Source organism: Phyllopteryx taeniolatus, chromosome 3, assembly GCF_024500385.1.
Source record: "Phyllopteryx taeniolatus isolate TA_2022b chromosome 3, UOR_Ptae_1.2, whole genome shotgun sequence".
In the NCBI taxonomy this organism is placed as follows: Eukaryota; Metazoa; Chordata; class Actinopteri; order Syngnathiformes; family Syngnathidae; genus Phyllopteryx; species Phyllopteryx taeniolatus.
In genome coordinates, this window is record NC_084504.1 from 16,114,766 (window position 1) to 16,139,264 (window position 24,499).

The 24,499-nt window shown below is 39.9% G+C and overlaps 1 protein-coding gene across 2 annotated transcripts in view; it reads left to right on the forward strand.

Annotated features, from left to right (window-relative positions):
• Positions 1 to 24,499, forward strand: part of LOC133474970 (ras GTPase-activating protein 1-like) — a 156,207-nt gene that overhangs the window by 96,643 nt on the left and 35,065 nt on the right. Inside the window, exons 5-7 of one of the 2 annotated variants that reach the window (XM_061767193.1) lie at positions 11,350 to 12,043; positions 14,093 to 14,230; positions 15,567 to 16,787. In XM_061767193.1, coding sequence (XP_061623177.1) covers positions 16,255 to 16,787 — 533 coding nt within the window. In that variant the 5' untranslated portion in view covers positions 11,350 to 12,043; positions 14,093 to 14,230; positions 15,567 to 16,254. The remainder of the gene's footprint in view (positions 1 to 11,349; positions 12,044 to 14,092; positions 14,231 to 15,566; positions 16,788 to 24,499) is intronic. The other variant, XM_061767195.1, reaches the window with a different exon arrangement.

The following is a 24,499-nucleotide window of genomic DNA, read 5'->3' on the forward strand; positions in this document are numbered from 1 at the left end:
CCAATCTGTGGCAGCAGCTGCAAACAACAAAAAGAAATACAGTGGCTGGGGAGCAAAGCAAATCAAAGTATAGTGCAAGAAGAGGAGAAAACTTTCACTGGAAGAAAAATAAAAAGCCTCAGACAAATGTCTCCTTTCCAAGGGTAATACGACAACACAAACATTTGGGAACAATGCCATCAGCTTAAGAGCAAATTCAAACAAAACACATATAATTACACAAATTTTTGCTTCGTGACCTGACATTATTCGGATGAGCAGAAAATGAATGATAGAAAAAGAGGAAGTGGGGGAACAGACTGTTCTATCATCCCTGCTCAGACACCACTGGGATTCAGAGTGGTAGAGAGACTAATCGCCTCTCTTGACCTTTGAGAGAATAGCGACATACAATCATAATCCACTGCACGGGGAAGCTGAGCAGGTCTTTATAGTGAGGGTTTTCACCGAAGTGAACAGAATGCTGAGAAAGATAAGCCTCGGGAGGATGTAGGCCTCATCACCCCTATGGGGTTCTGCTCTTGTACACGTTGTATCTCTTAGTCTTGGAGCTCTGGCGATTATGTTGGAATTCATTTATTTTCACTCTTAAAATGAACCAGGATACCTCGGCTCACCAAGAATGCTTGAATCAGTTTAAAGATTTGTTCCAGCTTCTTTGCTTTGGGCTGCACTTTTTCTCAACCAGCCAGCAGTGGATTGAGATTTTCCAATGCAGGAATTCCCATTTAACTTGCCCTCATTAAATTTACACTTTAATTCACTCCCCCTAGATTAAAAAACTCCCAGTGCACTTTTTTTTTTTTTTTTTTTTTACCACATAGTGCATGTGAGATATAGCCCACAGTAATTTGCACGTGGTGTTGCAGTGTTTTCATCTGCTAGTAAAGATGATGGACAAGTTACTGTGGGTGCCTATCACTGTAGTGTGCATTGAACTCTGATCTACATTGTTCTAGCCTTTAGGTACTGCTTCTTACCCACAAGCTATTATAGGAGAGAAAGCCAAAGATGAATTTAGAGAGAACAGTACTATTCCTGCATGTGAATTATTCAACCGTTGCATGACTATGAAATGATCCAGATAGTTTTCTGGATTGCCTTTATCCTTCTACATGTTATTTATAACAGCCCACTGTGGAAAACAATCACATTTGCTTTGACAGATATGTAGTAAGTCACTTTCGGAGTGAAGTGCAAAAAAATATAAAGCTGACTGAAACCAAGTAAAAAAAAAAATATATATATATATTTCAATCCATTTGTCCATTCATTTTTCTTCTGCCTATGCTCTTTAGAGTCATGGTGAGGTCACTGTTAGTGTCACACATAATGATTTTCTATATTCACCCACCGACCGCACCATTAGGTACACTTGTACAATCTAATATGCTGGTTAAAGGCCTTTAAAAGGGTCATACAGCTACAAACTACATAATAATATTGTATTTTAACAATACAATTATAATTGTGGTTGTAGTTTGCAGTGATGTCAATCTGCACTCCGTTATGTTGAGAGCCAGTACTGTATTTCTGTAAAGTAACCAAAGCACTACAAACAAGTATAATGGATTGAATTTCTTGACCACTGTAAATGCTACTGCAATCATATACAGCTAAGCCCAAAATAATTAATACTCTGGCCACATTTTGAAATGATTTTAAAATCAATACATCCATGATTGCTTTTACCTTTTGACAAAAAATATAGAAAAATTTCCAAAAATATTCATTCATATTCATATTCATATTCAATATTCATATTGATTTATATTCATATTCAATATTCAAATATTCATATATTCATATTCATTTATATTCATATTCAATATTCAAAATTATTCATATTCGTTCAACATTCATATTCATATTCTTTCCTTTCTCAAAGCAGATATACAGTATCAGTTGATCTAAATGTATTGTTGATTAGAATGCTCTACATCAATAAGTCTCAAAGTAGTACATGAAAAAAATCGCTGCTTAAGTACAGTTCAGTTGTATTTAACTTTTATGTGCAATGCATTTACACTGACTGTGATTGGATTGCGACCAGTCCAGGGTATCCCTCGACGCTTGTCCAAAGTCCGCTGGGATAGGTTAAAACTCACCTGTGAAAGTACAGGGATTTTTTTATTGTCCTAGATTTAACCGCAGTGTCAATGTTCAAACTTTGCCTAACGGTAAAATAGCTTACAGTAATCCTTAAAATACTTTAAGGAATAAAACCTCTGTCTTGTTTTGGATGAACACTTATGCTTACTACAATATTGTATTTTAATGTTGGTCATGCTGGTGGTACATGGAGAGACACGCATTTTTTTTTTTTTTTATAATTTTTTTTTTTTTTTAAGATTGTCAATGTTGAGAACCACTGCTCTAGATTAAGTTAGAAAGAAGTGACCAAGTCATTGCCTGGATCAGGAATATTAATCATTTCCCATATGCTAGAAAGCACATGCTTCCAAGAGACAAATCTAGAACTTGTCATCCACTCACAGGCAGTGTTGCCACAGTTACCTTGAAAAAGTAATTTAGTTACTTTACTGATTACTTGATCTTAAAGGTAACTTAGTTACTTTACTGATTACTTGATTTCAAAAGTAACTAAGTTAGAAAAAAAAGTAACTTTTTAGTTACTTTCAGCAGCTGTCAATTGGCAGGAATATCACTTATTCATCCATCCATCCATCCATTTTCTGAGCCGCTTCTCCTCACTAGGGTCGCGGGCGTGCTGGAGCCTATCCCAGCTGTCATCGGGCAGGAGGCAGGGTACACCCTGAACTGGTTGCCAGCCAATCGCAGGGCACATACAAACAAACAACCATTCGCACTCACATTCACACCTACGGGCAATTTAGAGTCTCCAATTAATGCATGTTTTTGGGATGTTGGAGGAAACCGGAGTGCCCGGAGAAAACGCACACAGGCACGGGGAGAACCTGCAAACTCCACACAGGCGGGACCGGGGATTGAACCCGGGTCCTCAGAACTGTGAGGCTGACGCTCTAACCAGTCGTGCACCGTGCCGCCATCACTTATTTGCAGTACAAAAAAAAAACCATTAGCCCAAGTACCCATTACTTGGTAATGTACACCACACAGGTTACAGAAAGATGTCATCAACATGCACAAATAACTTAAATATGAGTGTAGTTGAAGCCCCGTTAAATGAGCAACTTAGAGGAGACTTGGCCAAGTAGCCACCTAAATATAAACAAGCACACCATTCTCAGTACACTGTGGGGGTCCATGAAGGCAAACGTGTGTGTGTGCGTGTGTGCGTGCGTGCGTGCGTGTGTGTGTGTGTGTGCGTGCGCCCGCGCATAGTGTACAACGAACCTAAGTATTTTCCTCTTTAGAGAAACTCGAAGTAGTGACAGTATTTCCAATTTAAGTATGCCAATCCTCGTCACCGTGCATTGTGTTCGCGCCGCTGGCTGCTTGGGTACACGTGAGTTGAAAATGTACGGGAAACGTGCAACACTTCACGTGACGTCATTGCCCCAGACGGCTCCGTTTCTAAATATTTCGCCTTTTTTTCGATATTGTAGTGAGTCGTTGTGTCCATTTTAGTTATGGATAGTTAAGAATATAGTGTGTTTCGTCTGTTTTATTAGTCATAACTAAAACAAAGGCTGAAAATTGGTCTACACTTATGACATGCACCGTGACTGAATCAAGTGTCTTGGTTATTGACTTGCCTCATGTTCCCAAGCACCGTAATTTGTTAATGATAAATATCTGTTGTCTGAAAATGAGTAGCATATTATTGTTGTTACAATAAAGTATATCGAGCTGTACTTCTGTTGAACAAAAATCTGACTATTGTCAGATAAAGCAAAGTAACTGTAATCTGACTACTCTAATATGAAACGTAACGCGTTATACTACCTATGACGTCACTGGACTTTTTTTCTATTTTTTTAATCGAGAAACGCGTTATCGGCATCCCTGCTCACAGGTATGTTCCTTGTATAAAATAAAGAAATTTTTATTTTATCCACTGTACTAAGGAATTAGGTTATTAATGAGCATGTTTATGTCTAAGTGTTTAGTGGCATACCACCACAAATGACCAATGTGGATATGCTGTTGCCTGCCTGCACAGCGTAATGAATTATCAGATAGATACACAGCACCATATTATGAGAAATAACAACGGAATAAGCGACAGCTGGTAATGCAACCCATTTGTCTCTGAGAGAGTCACTAATGATGCTAAACAGAACTCAGTGGACAGAAACTCTGGATTGTTATAGCACTTTACATTAAATATTGAAGGCCAATCAGCACCGTAATGGTCCTTATACAACAGTCTAATCTATCATCTAATTTCTCCGAGGTGCCGATTTGAGAAAATGCTGAGATGCAGATAGTATATAACAAGTACTGTTTTGCTGAACAATGCTATATACTGTAGTGCAGTAAATTGCCTTCTATATTTGCTCAACAGATTCTAGATTCTTCTCATGCGGTCACACGGTCATGATCACTGGTCATAACAGTTTAACACACAAATACCCACAGCCCTGTTACAACTCATGAAATAGTTATTGGCCATAGTGTGAAAGCACATATAAAGCAGCAGGACACAGAAATGGCGGCGATGGTGATGGTGGAGGAGGGAGTTTGATGCATAAACGTGCACACGCTGCAACCCTCCCCACGATTTATGGCCCACTAAATCACACACATTGTAGAAAGAATTTCTGCCATTTAATTAAACTTTTGCACAATCAGGTTTATTTATAGCTCCACACTGCAGGCAACAGGAGAACCCGTAGCAATGTGAGGCAAATAGCGAGGTTGTAATTTTCAACATATTCTTCTCATTGTTCTTAAAACATGAGAAGAGAATTGGTGAGTATATAGAACTACCTGTTGAACTTGATTGAGTCACAATTTTACATTTGGTAAGTAATTCCATCCCGACTAATAATTCTGTTGGCTATGGAACTAGTCTGTTTTGGATATACAATGCAATATATGATGAAGGAATCTTTATGGTATCCTGTATGTTTTATATCTGTTATTAACAAATCTGCTCTCCTAATTGAAGAGAAAATGTGTCTGGTATAACCTATAATGGGATGTGGTAATGCGTTTCCCTTCTGTACATCATCTTGGCACTGCAGCATGACATAATTGCATCATCTGTGCTGCAGCAGTGCCGTCTACAGGACATTCATAATACGTTCATCATATTAGTTACATAAATGTCTTTGAATGTTTGTAATTTACCATCGTAAAACAGCATTATTTTATAATTTTGAATAAAAAACGTGAAATAATTCATTACTGCATCTGTCAAGTTTGAACAATAATTCATACACGACTTACTTAGTAAATTATGAGCTAAAATGTATTATTTTACTTGAAATTAATATAAGAGTTCTGTTAGTGTAATTTGTTTTCATCAAGTCACAACCTTAAGAAAGTTTTAATAGCGTATAAACTCTTTCAGATAACTATTTCCAGTACTGTACTGCACAGTATACAGTACTGCATATTACTGTATTTTTCCAAGTGTGTCCAGGAGAGGACGCTTTAGCCCCACTTTTCTCTGAACGTTAACGCCGTTGTGTTATTTTTTTTCTTGAGGGTCCTTAGTGACCACTGAGACCATTTCAGATTTAAAAAAGAATAATAAAAGAAAAGAACAATTGAATGAACAGATAATTCAAAATAATCATCATTATCTATACCACTTTTTCTTTTGGCCCCAACTCAGAATTTCACCAGCATGAATGCAAATTACTTGTTATTCTTAGAGTATTGGTGAAAAGCACAATTTAAATTGTTCCCTCCGAACATAAAAGAAGGTTACATGTGTCCTTAGAGGAGTTGTGTTTTTTGTTGTTGCTGGTGTACATCAACACTTTCTGTATTGTTAATACCGATGGGGCAGGAAACAGTGCTCAGAAATCCCTGAGGCATAGTGACTTAATGCAGAGCTTTACTTTTTGTGATATTCCTCATGAAAAGCTTTGTTTGTTTTGGGTGGGGCTGGCCAGAGGGATTTGGAGAGATTGTTTAAAGATTAAAAAAGCAATTTAAGAGGTGAGTAGAGGAAAGAACAAAAGGGAGGTGTTCGGATTTGTCACATGGTGAATGTATAGTCTACAGGAGGCCATAATGAACTGTCAGTCTTAGTCTTTATAGGTTCATCGTTCACATACAGTATATGCATATCATGTGTAAGCCAACATAGAGAAAACTAAAAACAGAGCACAAGAAAACAAAAAAAAGTCCTCATTATTAATCAGTTAAATTCTAATCCTCTTCTTATGGATTGCTCAGATGCTCTGAGAATAATTCTGTTGGTAAAAATATAAGTGGCATTTCTCATCTGAAGGCTTGTCCTCGATTTCCCCACCTGCGGTCTCCTTTTTTTTTCCTCCACTCACATCCACCATTGCTCCTCCTCAAAGTAAGACAAAACAAAAGGCTCCAACAAAGATGCATTGGTGTTGCTCAGTTGGCCTTGGCCTAAATTGCCAGATATTGCTGTTCGGGGAAGTGGATTAAATAAAAGAGTAGCCAGGCGGTTACTTTCTGCCATCAAGCAGATTTTTAATCGAGCTAATGTATAATGTGATTTAGGCTTCTCATTTTTCAACATTATCTGACATATTTACTTTTTTAAACAGAATAATTTAAAATGTGCAACATGAAGTAAAATCATAATTCATATACGGTGCATTTGAAATGATCAACGAGTCACAAACAGCTAAAGCTACAGTTCTAAATCGGTCTCTGACCTACTTTTGGGGGGTTCCTATCACTGTTCTGGTTGTGAATGAACAGAATGCACAAAATGAAAAGTTTTTTTTTTTTTTTTTTTTTTTATACTGTAAAATCAGACAAAGGAGCCAATGATAGGATCCTGACCTCTTTGATAAATTTCATTATTAGTGATATCATTCTACCACAATGTATCAATAATTATTTCGAACATGCAGTAGAAAAAACTAAGAAATGAAAAATTTGACATTATAAATATCCAATATTTTAAGTCCCCGTACAGTGAAAATAATTGTTTTCTTAATTTGACACACCACAAAGAAGAGTATTGCCAAATTTGAATGATAAAAAAAATATCAAGTATATAAAATGAGGCTTCAAAATTGGGAAAAAATCAAGCTGTGTCAGCTGAATGGGCTGAAACAACACCCTTCCAACGAAATACTACTGCTACCAGCACTGAAAGAAAAAAAGCATTTCAATTTACTTAATTCGAAAAAGGTGGCACGGTGGCCGACTGGTTAGAGCGTCAGCCTCACAGTTCTGAGGATCGGGGTTCAATCCCCGGCCCCGCCTGTGTGGAGTTTGCATGTTCTCCCCGTGCCTGTGTGGGTTTTCTCCAGGCACTCCGGTTTCCTCCCACATCCCAAAAACATGCATTAATTGGTGACTCTAAATTGCCCGTAGGTGTGACTGTGAGTGCGAATGGTTGTTTGTTTGTATGTGCCCTGCGATTGGCTGGCAACCAGTTCAGGGTGTACCCCGCTTCCTGCCCGATGATAGCTGGGATAGGCTCCAGGACGCCCGCGACCCTAGTGAGGAGAAGCGGCTCAGAAAATGGATGGATGGATGGATGGATAATTCAAAAAACATACATTGATTGCACGATTAAAATGTTGCAAGCTAAAATATTATTCTATTATTTTCAAGGAGAAGAGAAAATATTTTTCTGCACCTTATTTTTATCATGTGCAACGGATGTACATGATCAAATTAAATACTTTATTTTCAGTGTGTGTATGCTTTTCCACACCGTGACAACAAGGCGCTCTAAAGCAGCCACACCAGCGCGAAGCCCCTGTCCACATGCTAGCTGTCACATTGGACTTTTTGAAGAGAAAAATTCTGCCCTCCTCACTCTTCTGCCTTTCTCTGCATGGCATGCGCACAATCACAGCCAACAACAAGGCAGTCTAAAGCGGCCACGCATATCAGGAGGCATATCATGGAGTCAATGTTAAACAACAAACACAGCAGGGTTGAAGAGTGGGGGGTTGAACAGGTGATTGTAATACACAGTCAGCCTAAGTGATGGATTTGCTAAAAGGCTCCACTGATCAATAAACATTATACTCTGTTGAACAGTTTGTTAATCTCGAAGGGGTGTTAATCATTAAACGCGTATAGACAATACATGAACACTTGAACACAAAATGTTGAGATTTTTCTTAACGGGTATCCATCCCGTCGAGTTGTATCTGCGTCAAACAGTAATTGCACTCATTTTCACACTCAAATCCATTATTTTGTAACATATGCACGCAAACGTACTATATGGACAAATATTTTGGGGCATATTGCCATATGTGAGAGATTAGAGTCGTGAACAACAATTATTTATTATTTTGCCAACCAAGCACCAGTTTGTGTCCATTTCATGTCTTCGTGCTTTAGGCGTGGAGTGGGAGCCTTTTCTGAAGACGATGTTTATGTCATGTTTTGACTATGACACAAGTTGTTGCCGTTCAGCTGGTATTTTATATTGTATATAAGTTATAAGGTGCCTTTGATGCTTCCCCATTTCACCCCCAAAAATTAGAGCTCTTCCAATGAACTTCATAATCATTGTATTAAGTAGATATGTTATTCTGTTAGCGTTAGATATTGCTCTAGCTGCCACATGTTTTTTGTTGTTGTTGTTTGTTTGTTTGTGTTTTAATATTAATTTGCTGCAAGCAGAAAATGTACATGCAAACAGAAAAGTATGTAAACAAAGTGGACAGTGACAGGATGGGCATTTTCTTGGGTAATATTATAGTGTTTTATGAGCATATCCTGTATAGTGGACCTTCACTTAGCAACATGATTCAGTTAGCAGCAAATGTATTTTAAAATTTTCGAAGTCTTTTATATCAATTGATGTATCACTATGATGACAGGGTGGACGTGTTAATCATGACAACATCCAACTACACACATAATATGATGAAAAGTATGGAAACACAAGTGTAAATATTTATACTACAGTGCAACTATCCACTGATTCAGCCTCTGTTGGCGAAATATACCATAACATACCATAAATTCTACCTTACAAAATGGTGATAATAATGCCACTGAAAGCATCAGAGGATTTTTTTTAAAGGGGAAGCTACCCCATAATGACAGGGTAGACAGCAATTTCAGGGACATGTGCAAAATGTTCAATGTGATTATGTAAATGGCTGATCAAAATGATTTGTTTTGTCAAACAACTTGTTTCAGATAATAAACATAAAATAAATTATTTACTATTATCATTTAACCACTTATGAAACACAATGTTGTTAGCAGAACAGTGTGTGGGACATGACAAAATCATATACATCCATTGAAAAAAATGGGATAAAGTGAAGGAAACAGATTTTAAGAGACTATTTGTACTCGAATGTGTCCATTGTTTGGCTACTTATAATAAGACCTCAGTTTCATTATTCTGCTACATTTTCATGATGACTAAGTGATTCTGATGAGGACAACAAGGCCACTTTATAGTGATATTGACCCATATCTATTATATTTTTTCAACCTTGAAATCCAGGCCTAACCTGCAATTGATAATTTAAGTGGTATGTCTCAATACTTCATCCATATAGTTTATCACATATAGGCCATGCAAAAAAGCTCAGGACTACAAGCTTTCTTGCCATTACCCCAATTTCCCATTTTGGTTTCACAACAATATCAATACCTGCAGAATCCTACTAAGTTGTGGGGATTTAGAGATAGATTCCATTGATTTCACCTGTGCTACGAATGGTGCGAATAAAAAAAGTCCGAAAGTAATGAGCGATAAATATTCCTGCAGCCAGAGAATTACGTTTGTGGATATATACTATTTATACATAACAACCTTAGCAATGCTTTGTGGGTCCCACATGAGATTATGTTTTGAGCATGACTTATTGTGTGAAAGTAAGTAAGGCAACACAGAGGTACATGTCCTCTCCATGGGAGCACATGGTGCAGCTGTGACTGTCAGCACGTCTTTGGGGATGCTCTATTATTTACACTGTCTTCCTGTGACCCCGATGAGACATGACAGGAGCTACAGGAAGCTCATAAATTAAACAGAGAGGCCTAAAAGCACAGGAGGGGGAAGGTACTGGATGATGGCAAGGCCTGGCGGAGACAGAGAAGCAGCGCTGCAGATTGCAATGCACGTATCGCACAGCCCGAGGGGTTAAGGGGAGGTGAGACAGGAAGGAAGGGATGTAGGGACAGGAGGAAAATGAGGGGCTATGAAAAAAAAAGCTTTTGGAAAATAAGTAGTCAGAGGATATCAGAGAAAGGGGGTGGGAGGAGGGATTGAGACATGCAAGAAAGCGACATACTGTACACACTGCAGCAGGAATGCTATTAGGAGGCTACAATGAAACAGACAGGGAAGAGGAATGGGCGAACCAGCAACAGCAGCCTTAATTTAGCCGGAGAGACATTAATCCCTTCCTGATGCACATAAAACACAGCAGCGAAGATGATGTCATACATTGAGCCGACAGTCAGTGGGGAGTGTGATGTCTCAGCTGTTGCTCAAATAGGCCGGCAACGAGCGGCTTCTGGTGTCATGCAGCATGCTCAGACGGGATGGATGGGATAACCTCATTTAGACTCTTACTCACTGATGCAGCAAACCAGCATGTAGAAGCTGAGGCCCATAAAAAGGGGAAAAGGCACATCCCTTCTATAAGTGAAGTAATACAATTTGACTAATGGGTATTGAGGTCACATGCAATTTGATGGATGCTGACTTTTTCCCCCCGCTTTGTGTACACACGCCAATGGGTTTTGACACGGATGTTTTTCAAATGCATGTTTATGTGCTTGGGAGATATTTTGGGGGGATTGGTTTAACAATGAGTCACTGATGGTGTAGTAGTGGTAAAATGGATGGATGGACGGTTTAACAATCTTAAAGTGGTAGACAGTCATCACAGACAATATAATATTATAGAAGCCACAAAGGAAACAAACAAACAAAACAAAAAAACTATGGCATCACTTAAAACGTCTACCCTGAGAATCATAATAATAAAAAAATAAAAAAACGGCTGGCGTTGAGCCAAAACCTTGTATGTCAAAATTTGGTCCATTTAATATTTTTTTTCACAAATTGATGCATCAGTTGGTTATGATATTTTTACAAATTACTGACCAATCTAAAGTGTTGAAATTGGCTTGCTCTCGTTGATGACGCAATGTTATTGGCTCAACTAACACACTGGGGGGTTTTTTTCTGAAAAATTATGCTTTTGAAAAAATGGGGATTCCACCCGATGCCAGCGTTATGGACAAACAAACACAAATACAATGCTTAACACAATGTTTCTCGCTTATTTTTAACAGGTCTTCCATGGAAGAGGTCTGCACTTCTCAAAGTGACATTCTTGTTATACTGTACGTATGGTTATTTACAGCATCCCTAAGCCTAAAACAACAAATCTAATGTGGGTAAGACTTTTGCACAGTACTGTGTACGTATACATTTGTAGATGCATAAAGATGCATACAGGGTAGACACCTTTAACAGTTATGTGAAAACACAAAATGAAATAGTGACGATACTGCTATGATAATAATTATAATTATAATAATCATAAAGAAGATTAGAAAACCCAAATTATTAATATTTCTAATAGAATAACAATGTTATTTCGTACCACAGCTATATAACACAAGATGGAGACTGTCTGGATGGGGTTTTAAAAGTCACATGGGGTGTGAAAGGGATGCACCCACCAGGTTTTTATTTGTATTTTTTATTTTGATTTTAATTTGGTTTATTTGTAGCAGGTCCCAATCTAGTTGTGCTTTCAACAAAGCTAGGCACCCAAGATGGGCCTTGGGCAGGGAGTTTATGGATTTTTGTTCTCTCCCACTCATAGATGCACACACACCATTTTTGTGTTTTATGATATTTGAGAGTAACCTTTTACAATAATTTTTCCTGATGTCCGCCCTTTTCATTGGCCTATGGAGAGCGTCTTTACATCACATCACTGATGGCAGATGAGGACCTGCCCAGACCGTTGGTGCCAAGGTGACATCATCCAATTGTGAACCTCAAGCATGGGCACTGAGCCACACAGTACATTTTCATATAGAGGAAAAACCTCATCCCTGACTTTCCACTCATATAATTAGAAAATGTTTTCCCCTTCAAATATTGATCCATAGAGCAGGTGAATTTGGATTGCCTTATAAAATGAGAATTTGTGAGCATTATAAATCTGAAAGTAAATTAGGCTTATCAACTTGAATGGTAAAATATTACTCCAAACCTTTCAAGCTTAACAGAGCTTGTCTTATCGATATTGTCCATTAGATGTAATTGTAACCGCTCTTTGGAGTATCACTTGTCCATCTACTTGTACTTGAATGCGCTTAATCCCCCCTGAGCCAATCTGTACAAGACTCTTTCCGAGCAGTATGACTAAGCACAAATGTGTAAATGCAGACCCGACCCAAGCTGTATGTTTAGCAAATATGTTAGCAGTGACGTGACAACATATAAATTACACATCTGAGACTGGTCTATAATTATGTTCTTATGAAGCCATTATTGTCAAAAACCAGAGATTGGTGAGAAGAATTCTGGTGGGAGGAAGGAGAGATGACATTTGACATTAATATCATTTCAGTGTCATTCATTATTTCAACATCAAACACCAGTGCAACTGTATACTTGCCATTATCAGGAAAGAGCGACGCCATAGTGACATTTAAAAACATTTATAAATGTTGCAAAATAAGACATCATGGTGAAAATGGGAAGCAGCAAAAATGACAGCGGAACCTCCAAAGTTGAATGTCCATAAAATCATACAATTTGAAAACCGGCCATCACATTTTGGGGAAAACACACCATGAGACTCTTGCAGGTCGAATGGATGATGTCATGTGAGTCTTTAGCTAAATGAGCATCTAAAGATTTTGCGACCCAATAGAAAACACCCTAGGGCCTGTTTTGGGCAAGGCCTCTGCAGTATTGAGCTTTTCTACAGACGACCAGTGCCAAGTCACGCTCCGAGGACAAAATTATGCTTGGACAGAGCTGCCACTATTCCTCTCTAAGTGTGACTGAACAGGACATGTGCTTGGCCAACACCCCACCCCCAGCTCCCGCACCACCGCTCTGCTCATATGTCCACTCAAAGTGGTAGCTGCAAACTTCCTTGCTTGCCACTTGAAAAAAAGACAGCAGAGAAAGAGGCCTTCTAAGAACAGGGATTTTTGGTGCCTGTAGTATAAAAAGTTAACCAGAATTACGTACAGCAATTCTTAATAGTCTGTAATAGTGGTTCTGAAGCGTTTCACACTAAGTACTACCTAAAAAAATAAAAAGCTCAACCATTAGGACCAATATTAACATACAGTAGCATAGTGAAGACAAATATTCCATCCATCCATCCATCCATCCATCCATTCTCAACACCGCTTATCCTGTACAGCGTCACGGGGCGCTGGAGCATATCCCAGCTGACTCTGGGCGGAAGGCAGACTACACCCTGAACTGGTCGCCAGTCAGTTGCAGGGCACATATAGACACGGACAACCATTCGCATTCACACCGTCACTGTACCCATGCTGCCTGCACCAAAGTTAGGCGAGTGTACCACTACACCATCAGTGATGGAGACAAAGATTAGGTGCCTAAAAAGTGCATTCAATATTATTGTAAACCACTGAAATGCCCAGTGAACATTGCACTTAAATGTAGGAAAATAAAAATGGTACTTAAATTTTGATTCAATTAAAATGTATTGTGCATTAAGTTAAATAAAAAATGCACCTAAATAAATGTTAAAAAGCAAACAGTTTTAAGGATTAAATGCAAACGTATTAATCTTAAAAGTTAAATACAACTTAACTGTACTAAGGTAGTGATTCTTTTCCATACCACTAAAGGGCAGACACCACACTTTGAGGTGTATAATAATAAACCCTATATTCTTTTGTTTTTATATACTTGTTTCAATTATAATATATGATAACACATCTCATTGTTATGCAGTGCACTTCAACACCAATAGTGTAAACTCACAAGACCATGCAAGTTTACTTGTTGTTGTGACCAATTTGTGTTTAGGAGAGAAAATCCACAGAAAAATAGCAGCATATCGAACTCTGCAGAGGTTGGGAGAACCGACACGAAATCTGTTCAGTAGCAGTAACAGAAGGAACTGCTGTGCTTCCTACAGAAAGATCTCGAGGAGTCAAATTGAAGGTATATAAATTGCTATAATACTAACAAGCACTAATAATAATAAAGAATTAAGAATAAGAATATATTTAAAAATAAATGTCTTTCAAAGCAGGAACAAGCAACCCCTTTTCATGTTTGCTGGGATAATTAATTGCATATATATGTATCATCATTACAGATTAATCCTGTTTAGCCTTAATTAATGTACAGTGGGTATGGAAAGTATTCAGACCCCCTTAAATTTTTCAGTCTTTGTGAAATTGCAGCCATTTGCTAAAATCATCAGCTTGATAGGCTTCAGCACACCCGCGACCTGAGTGAGGATAAGAGGTGTGGAAAATGGATGGATTAATGTTATTGGCTCAATATTAAATGCTAAGTTATGAGAAGAGTAATGCAGAAGTACAATCAAAATACTGTACTTGTCTGAGACCCACAGCTTCAGTCGCAAGGCCTTCTCATCCATCCATCCATTTTCTGTACCGCTTTATCCTCACAAGGATCGCGGGCGTGCTGGAGCCTATACCACCTGTCTTCGGGCGAGAGGCGGGGTACACCCATAACTGGCAATCCCCAGCCAATCGCAGAAGGCCTTCTCAATGTAAATTAATGTATTTAAAACACTTGGTTGATGATTAAACAACCAACATTAAACTGTTCATACTAATGATGATGTTGATTTGAAAAAACATTGCTCATAGTTTGTCAAATTTATACTAAAGTGTAACTTGACAAGATTATGAAATGTTCTTGTTGTAAATATGTTTATAACTTTTTTAAAAAAATATTATCCAGTGCATTCTTTAAACATTTTATGTACAGTACATTTGCTACTTTTAAAGTATGGTTTAGGTAAAGTTCAGTTGTAGTTCACGTTTAAATACAATGCATTTGCATTCAATCTGTTGAATTGAAAACAATAAATGTTTTTAAGTGATGTATTCATGTAACTTATGCACTTTGATTGACTCATTATTTGAAAAAGATCTGGGAGGGGTAAATATTTTTTGAGGTGGTACTTGGTGTGAAAGGTTTGAGAACAACTGATCTGCACAAGTGCGTGTTTCAGTATTTTGTGCATGGATTGTTGACATTTCATGATGGCCGATGTCCTCCAATTGTGGAATGGCAGCCCTAATGAAGACTGAAGTGTTGATATTTACGCGTTGCTGTATTGTTAACAAGTCTTGACGCAACTGATTGAAAGAAAGCCCATCAATTTGTCTTCAATCAATATTATGACCCCCATCTCAGAAAATGTGCGCCAATGTCAGTTCAGTCCTGCTAGTGATTGTAGATGGCATGGATCAAAGGGGGAGCGGTGTTGCTCTGTACTCGCTTGGCTTTGTCTGCTCAGTGGCTGGAGTGGGGAAGGCGAGGAAGGGGAGAGTGAGCGAGACCGAGAGAGAAGCGGGCAAGCCACCAGCCCAGAAACCTGGAAATCAACGTAAACTTGGCTCAGAGCAGGCAAAGAAATGTCTACTTTGACATAGCGATATGCTCGGGGTCGCAGAACAACGCACCGCGCCGTGAGTTTTGGCGACAAGGAGCGGGTCGTTTGTGGACAACTCGCGGCGACCGAACTCTGGACGCAAGAACGTAACAACAGTGGCAAAAAAAAGGCGAGCATTACACACGCAGCAGGGACAATAAAACAACACCACGATAGTACCGAAGGTGAGGTCCGAAGCACACTTGATATTCTTGTTTGGAGAATTCAACATGTACGTTTCCGGCGTGAACTTTAATCTCAGGAAACAATGAAGACTTAGCGAAGGAAGAAGTCATCAAGTGTTTCGGACCCGCTCCCGTTAGCTCGGCTATTCCTGCTTGAGAGCGAATGCGAGGTAAAGCTAACGCGTGCTAGTGTAGCCCATAGGCAAAGTTAGCTTGTCGGCTAACGCTAGCTGACAGTCTAAATCGCCTTTTTTGCTCAACTTTTGCTGTTGTTTCCCTGGAGCCCAAACACTGAAGGAGTTTTCTAATAAAAGAGGGGAAGGGCGGGCTCCCTTCTGGACTTGTTCCCCTCTACATATTTTCCCGGAATGATGGCAGCGGAGGTCAGTAGCGAGGAGACGGGCTCGGTCACGACGGGGACAGGCGGAGGAGGCCCGGAGACGGCCCCTTTCCCTTGCTATCCCACGTCAACCAGAATGAGAGTGGCGGATTTGGGACCTGCACCGGCCGTCCGTCAACACTCAAATACATCCCCGGACTCGCTCTCGGACATGAGCGTGATCTATCCCTTGTCAAGTGGGGATATAAGCGGAGCAGCCCTGTCCACAACAGGGAGTGGCGCAGGTGGACATTCAGTTTTCCAAGGAACGAGCTCAGGGAACGTGGGCGGCATGTGCGGCTCTCCCACTTCAGAGGCATCGGCCTGTCGGATTTCACCAACATCTTCAGGCACGGACGGGGTGGCCGACTTCCCCCCACTACCGCCGCCTCCTCCTCCTCCCCCTCCCCCTCCGGGTTGTGGCGGACTCGGCGGCACGATGGATGAAAGCGACCTGCAAGATGGGCCGGAATACGAGGAGGAAGAAGTGATGTTCCCCCTGTCTGCACCTCCCACAAACCAGTAAGTACAATAACAGTGACATTGAAGCCTTGCACAATAACACCTGCAAATAAACTACTATGATTGCTTACTTGTGGGTTGCAAAATTCTGCCAGACTATCTTAAGACACTTAAAAAATATCATGTTATTACAGACAGTGGTACCTTGACTTATTTCCCCAAATGAGATCAGAGTTGTCGCTTGGTCATTTGTTTTGTAAGCCAAATTTTGAGGTACGAGCAAGCTTAAGATACACCCCTGCTCGAGGGAAATGGAAAAAGGAAAAATCCCTAGATCAGACTGCAAGATTTTATCCCTGATTTTGGCCTGATTTTGGCGGGCGATTTCCCACATCGGACCAGACATATTTTGATGGGAATGTCAAAACTTTCTGTAGTGTGACATAATCCACGACCAACGATTTGGACCTACGACGCCAAAATGAAAAGTCTAGCATGTTTGATTTGTTTTTTTGGGGGGATATCATCCGCGTAGTGTGATATACTGTATCAACGATAACTCTCCGACAGTGCACCTTCTCATTGACCAATAGGATTGTGTATTGTGACTGGCGTATTGCCTCCCATGCTTGCCGTTGTCAATACACTTGTTCGCTGTTGTCAACATTAATCACGTGCATAAACCAATGTTTACCGAAGCTTTAGAGCATGATTCGACAGAACGAGTGCATGTTTACGTACAAAAGTTAGTGCTAGCACTAGCTTGCTAGGCTACATAATGTTTTGTTGCCTGCTTGGGAGCAGTACCGTATTAAAAGTATGGGAACATACCTCAAGTAATCCTTTAATGGACAGCCCAAAATGTCCTCTCCTGAGCACCGGTGATGGCCACCATGTTTTCCCTCATATTGTCCTTTTTTCCCCCCAGCACAATACATTGGTGCAATCCATTGTTGTTGTCATCGCTATGGTAATGGGTGGGTCTGGTCGCGGCGACACATTTTCTGGTCCCAACTCCCCAACTGTTTGATTTGACCCGATAAAGCCCAGACTGGATATGGTGGTATTGTAGTAAGTGTCCTGGAGTGTTGCCAGTGGCTGACCAAGATACAGCAAGATTTTAAGACAGTAATTTGCCGTAGTGCTGTCGTGAAAGACCAAATTTGTCTTGTAGTCTGATCCAGGCATATGTGGGGATGCACTGATCCTACTTTTTCCAGAGCGAGTACGAATGTAAGTAGGTCTGCTTGCATACCTGTATGAGTACTCACCAGTATCAAGTACTGATACCTGATAAGATGACATCGTCTTGCAATTGTGATAAAAATCTGTTTTATCTTAATCAAATATTCTTCAAAAACAAACTTTTCTTGAAAATGGCAAAAGTTTCGCTGAAATATACTGTAATACTTTTTAGTACGGTGTAATCGTCAAGGGATGCACCAATACCACTCTTTTCAGACTCAATACAGGACACTTAAGAGAACTGAGTACCAGGTATCTGAATTGGTATCGGCGGCACTTCTGGTGTCAGTACTTTTTAGAGTAACATCTTGTCATAACGTTTTATAACAGTCTTGAGTCTTGCTAACACATTGTTTATTATTCAATGGACAGTGCACAATCAAAAGATATTGGACCAGAGTTAGCTAATGGCTTGGGCCTGGCGGGCGAGCTTGGCAGGGATGGCGGATTTGCTGCGCTGCTACGTGTCGCCGGCATCGTGACTGGAGCGTGGCTGACTTGGCCAGAGCTGAGCAATGGGCGACTGTGAAACTGTATGCTTGCCGCAAACAGAATTGCATTGAGTTAGTCAAATGCTTGTCACTTTTTCGCTTTCAAATCTGCCGCCCTAAACGACGACGTTGCCCCTTCTGGTTTGACAACACGTGACGTCAGGAGATGACAGAAAGTTACTTTGTTACTTGCTCATGCAGTACTAGTTCACCAAAGCGAGTAGTTGTTGTCCAGATACGTTAAGATGCCTAAATGTTGTGTGGCTGCAGGATGTTCCAACTTGACTGGAGAGAGTGTTAGCCTGTTTAAATTTCCAAAGGACCCTCAACTTAAGCGGGAATGGACAAGACAAGTCCAGAGAATGCAGGACAAGTGGGAGCCCACAGCCTACTAGGTGCTGTGCAGTGCACATTTCACTCAGGACTGCTTCTAAACGGTACCTGCACTCCCAGAATCCCTTGGATTTAGCGTACAGCAAAAGAGGAAGCTAAAAAAAGATGCAATACCAACAGTTTTCAAGCGACAGCGGGAACGTAAAGCTAGTACCAACTCAGATACGGGTGCGCCAAAGTGTACCAGAGTGGCTGCGGTGAAACTCGAAAGGCACAGGGTGAGTCAAATTTGAAATCAGGTCATATGGAGTCTCACCAAACATAACAAGAATACGAAGCATAGAATTGAATTGAAATTGGCAGTGGATCCATGTTTAACTATTTATCTAGAACATCGATGAAATTATATATTGATATTATAGGGTACATTCTTATAATATACTCGTACAAGCCGCTTGTGTGTGTGTGTGTGTGTTCATAGCAAACAAAGACTCTCGACTACAAGTGGCATTGGTTCAGTTTGTACACGGGCACCTAAAAGAAGATAAAAATCATGATCAGCTCTTCTCAATTAATTCTTTGAATTATATTAATTTGAACAACAACAGCTGAAGAGTAAGTAATTTCATGTAGCCATCAGAACATACTCAACCACGCACCATTCAATGTTTTGTAACCGGCCGATCGCCATCAGACTTGTTGCTGTTTCCAACAACTTCAACTGCACCTTCACTATTGTCATCCGTCTCCCATGGCTCAAACCGGTAGGGACATAACACATCATCATCATCGCTGTCAGTACCATGTTTACTGACGTACCATGTTTTGTTTCGATCGCAACGGAAATGTCGCAGAGTTTGTTGCTGAAGTCACTGGCACAGTCTTCCTCGCGTTCGTCCATGGTCGCTTACAAGCGATGGCCACCGCACCCTCTGGCGAAAGCATTCAACCATTGACGTCAGAACATGGGAGCTGCATTTTGAGGTGGCTTTTTGAATTCCCAGACGGGGATTTAGTTATCACTCAACAAATGAATAGCCATACGTCTGATATGATGTGAATTGTTGTTGTTTTTTTCACTATATATAGTTTTTTAGGAAGCCATGTCTTCACTTTAAGGTACTGTAATGCCCTTTCATTAGTGATGTTTCGAGAAGTGCCGAGTCTTCCAGTCGTGTGTCGCCTAATAGAGGGGGCGTTTCCGCAAAGCGCGTATCGAGGCTTGCTTCATATAGTGGCGGACCCGGAAATGATGACGTCCGAAGCCTCGCTGCCCGCCTGTACCACGTGACCGATTCGGGAAGTGCTTCAGGGTTTGCCGCGAGGTTTGATAGCAATCTAAAGCCCTAATGCAGGCTCCATTCAAAGTGTGTGTGTTTTATATAGTGATGCGGTCAGCTCAATTTGGATAGAGACTGTGTAGTTTGTATAGGCTAATAGAGTTTGGAGAGTGTTGACAGCAGAGTTTGGACATAGCTTGGACAGTAGAGATAGCGAGCGATTCCATTTACGTCACTCCTCGGAATCCTTGGAAAGAGGCTGCTGCCCGCTAACATCAACCACTGGTCTAATAGCCCACCGGTTGATGCACTCGACTCTCAACCTGGGGTATGGTGGTCGCCTGAGTTCGAACCCCAAGCAGGACCTCACCGCAACAAGGAAATATCATTGAGGGTTATCAATTATCTTTGTTTATCAAAAATTGCATTTTCCACCGGTTCTTATTTTATTCATTGGGAAAGTATTTATTGTGTTCACAGAAAGCAAGGTAAAATAAAACCTCACTGGGAGAGGATAAATTACTGAACCCCAATTTTAAAATCTTGCTCATGAATGAATCACTCAAAACAAAAATGATGATAAACTGTTATTTTTAAATAAGCACTTTCAAAATCCTCTGCCCTCTTAAGCCCATGCCATTTCCCCAAAGTGACAGAAAAACATTATACAACCTGCCGTACAGGTGATCAGGAACATTTTAAGTACACAGAATACGTTAAAAAATAATATAGTTTACACTTTATGTTGGGAAATTACTTGGTCAAACATTGTTTTGTAATAAATAGTCATTCACAAAGTGAGTCAAAAGTCATGGGGAAATGAACATCACACGGAGAGGGAATAAAAAATGAAAGTCCCAAAAATGCAATAATAAAATACTGTAGGTCCACTCCATATCACTGCAAAAATAAATCAGCTTACATACTTCCCTCTTCAAATGTAATGTCTACATATAAAAACATCACAGATGCTGCTCAGAAAAATAAATAATTTTACAATATCACTAAGCGGAGAAAAAGAAACTATGTAGGAGTCACATGATTATTTCATTTATTGTAACGTGGTTGTTTCTAATCTTGTGTTGCATTTAAGTGTTTCTGGCTTTCTGACTTGAATTTTTAAATCACTGTTAGTAGTCAGTAATTTTTAATTAGTGCTGCAACGAATACGCTAATGTTTTGAGTACCTCGAATACAAAAAATGCTCGGACTTTTCTCTGCCTCGGGGATCTGCTTATTTAACTTATTTACTGCCAGCCCTCCTAGTTTGATTGAATTTAATACTCTATCTGTAATTATGTGTGTACGCCTTTAAGAGGGTGGGCAGGGGTGAGTAGTGTGACCTAAGCATAATGAAAAGTCAGTCTGGGAAGTTGTTGGCATACGTTGTGGCCGACAGCAGCTCGTAGGTTTGTGATGTTCTTGTGTTGCCGCGAGTTTAATAAAGCGACTGAAAGAGCATTGGCAACTCTCTTGACCACTTCTGAGGGCATTACAATACTATAGGTATATACAGTAGCTACCTGTTAATGGCAGGAAAGAGTTAATTGTCAAGCTGAGACACACCTCACAGTGATTAACAAGCACCTTGAATACGTTATGCCATGTTGTAGTCTTGCACAGTGTATGGCCAGTGTCCTTACATCGTATCAGCAAGTGGGTACATTTTAAGTCAAAGTACTGTGGGGGGGGGCTCTTCCGGGGGATCCTGAGGCGTTCCCAGGTCAGCCAGGAGACATAGTCTCTCCAGCGTGTCCTGGGTCGTCCCCCGGGTCTCCTCCCAGTAGAACATGCCCGGAACACCTCACCAGTGAGGTGTCCCTGAGGCATCCTAATCAGATGCCCGAGGCACCTCATCTGGCTCCTCTCAATGTGGAGGAGCAGCAGCTCTACTCTTAGCCTCTCCCAGTTGACCGAGCTTCTCATCCTATCTCTAAGGAAGAGCCCGGACACACTGCGGAGGAAACTCATTTCGGCCGCTTGTATCCGGGATCTTGTTCTTTCGGTCACGACCCGCAGCTCGTGACCATAGGTGAAGGTAGGAACGTAGATTGTACAAAGTCTGCAACTTCATTGGGCAGCCGTGGCCCAATGGTTAAGATCATCGCCTGCCACCGTGGGGGACCTAGGTTCAAAACCCCGACTGGACCATCCGCCAACATCCCCCGGATTCACGGCTGTGGTGTCCTTGAGCAAGACACTGATACCCCGAAATGCTCCCCGGGCGCTTCAGCTGCCCCCTGCTCCAGTGTGTTCCACTAACATGTGTATGTGTTCACTGTGATGGGTTAAATGCAGAGAACAAATTTCGTGTGCATGCATGCATGTTCATGACAATAAAAGATGATTCTTCTTCTTCTTCTTCAACAATGCATTAAAGTGTGCGCATCCTTTTGTCAAGATCTTTGTACCTTTGGATTTTTTTGTCACTTTGTAGTCTTTAAAATGTCAGAAAATTTTTAAAAACTAATGTTTTACAGCTGATCTTGAGCAGCTGAAAAATTTAAAATTGACCATTGAAAATGTGTGGCGCATTACGAAGCGTAAAATACGACAACGGAGACCCCGGACTGTTGAACAGTTGACGCTGTACATCAAGCAAGAATGGGAAAGAATTCCACCTACAAAGCTTCAACAATTTGTGTCCTCAGTTCCCAAACGTTTATTGAATGTTGTTAAAAGAAAAGGTGATGTAACACAGTGGTAAACATTACCGTGTCCCAGCTTTTTTGGAACGTGTTGCAGCCATAAAATTCTAAGATAAGGATTATTTGCTAAAAACAAATAAAGTTTATCAGTTTGAACATTAAATATCTTGTCTTTGTAGTGTATTCAATTAAATATAGGTTAAACATGATTTCCAAATCATTGTATTCTGTTTTTATTTGTTTAACACAACGTCCCAACTTCATTGGAATTGGGGTTGTAATTAAAATTAGTGGTGATTAATTGACAGTTAATTGATTATCAAATTAATCCAGAATTATTTTTGATAATCGATTAATCATTTACAGACCTTGTTTAGAATTTCAGCCTCTCAACAGTAAATATTAATATTTATTGTTATAATAAAGCAGTCGTTAATATATATTATAATAGTAAAATACTTATCTTTGTTTTTCCTTAAAAGTAAGACATTTGCAAACTTCTTTTACTTGCTTTTGAGAGCAATTATCAACAGTTTGGCAGATGTTTTTTATATTTATTTTTTAAGGGGACGAAACATTTAAAAATGTTTTTGGAATCCGATTCATCAGTTAATCGAAAAATAATCACCAGATTATTAAAATAATTGTTAGCCCTAATAAAAATATTCTGTATTCTGTTTTTGTAGGCTTGCCACTAGTAAAATTGTCAGAAATTGAGATATTTTTACTTGGTATTCGGTCAAACTAGAGGCTAAAATTAATGCAGTGTTTTCAGCATGAAATTTATCATGCTGATCGTCATGATCGTTTTTAGGTAAAAGTTAGCGACACTTGTATAAAATAACGAGATGAATGATTTGCCTGGACATCTCTGCTACTGTATGTTCAAATGCTGCGATAAAAGGGTTTATGATTTAAGGATTTAATTTGATCCATTGATCTTATTAAAGCAGTGATGCATGTACTACCTTGGAAAATTTTACAAAATATTATCGAGGATGAAAGCATGGAACAAGACCAATCCATGATCTTTTGGATGAAAGATCCAGTGTTTGTTTTTTCTGATCCCCAATTCTTTTTGGGTCAAGGTTAAAATGTTTTGCACATTTTGCTCAGCACTTTCTCCTTCAACACCACCATAAACTTCAGTTTTACAGAAACCATGTCTCCAGAGACTTACATGCAACACCCGGTGGTGCACTCATAGTAAAGGGCATTACAGCCACCTGTTATTTTCTTTTCTGGAAGGGAAGAAGGAGGTGTTTATTTGGGGTCTTATTAGTTCAAATGGACAATGTGTCCGTAACATAAGCAATCAAAGTGTTAATCAAATTATAAGCAAATATTAGACTTTGACATGGGAAAAAAAGTATTTGTTATACAGAAATAGAGGTTTTTAGCAGTGGATAGAGGATGGATTGTAAGCCTGGACAGAAGCCATTTTAGTGTTTTGCATTGCCCCAGAATTGTCTTAGTTTTTTTGGTGCAGCGTGATAGTTTATGTAGTCTTTGCTAGCTCCCCTTAGCTCTGCTTAGTGGTGTCATGGAAAGATGACAATATGTCATTTTGAGGATGCATGTAATTGTAATTACTTTTTATGACTGAACTGCACTTGAAATTGGGCTATGACACTCATACAGCCTTGACATTTGTTGTACTCTCATTAGCATAGTGCAGCGCTTTGTCATTTCTGGCCTTTGTGCTATGATACACGGAAAGGCCTGAGTGTGGATTCAGCTCTTATTTTAGGTGCCGCCCTCTATCGCCATGTTGA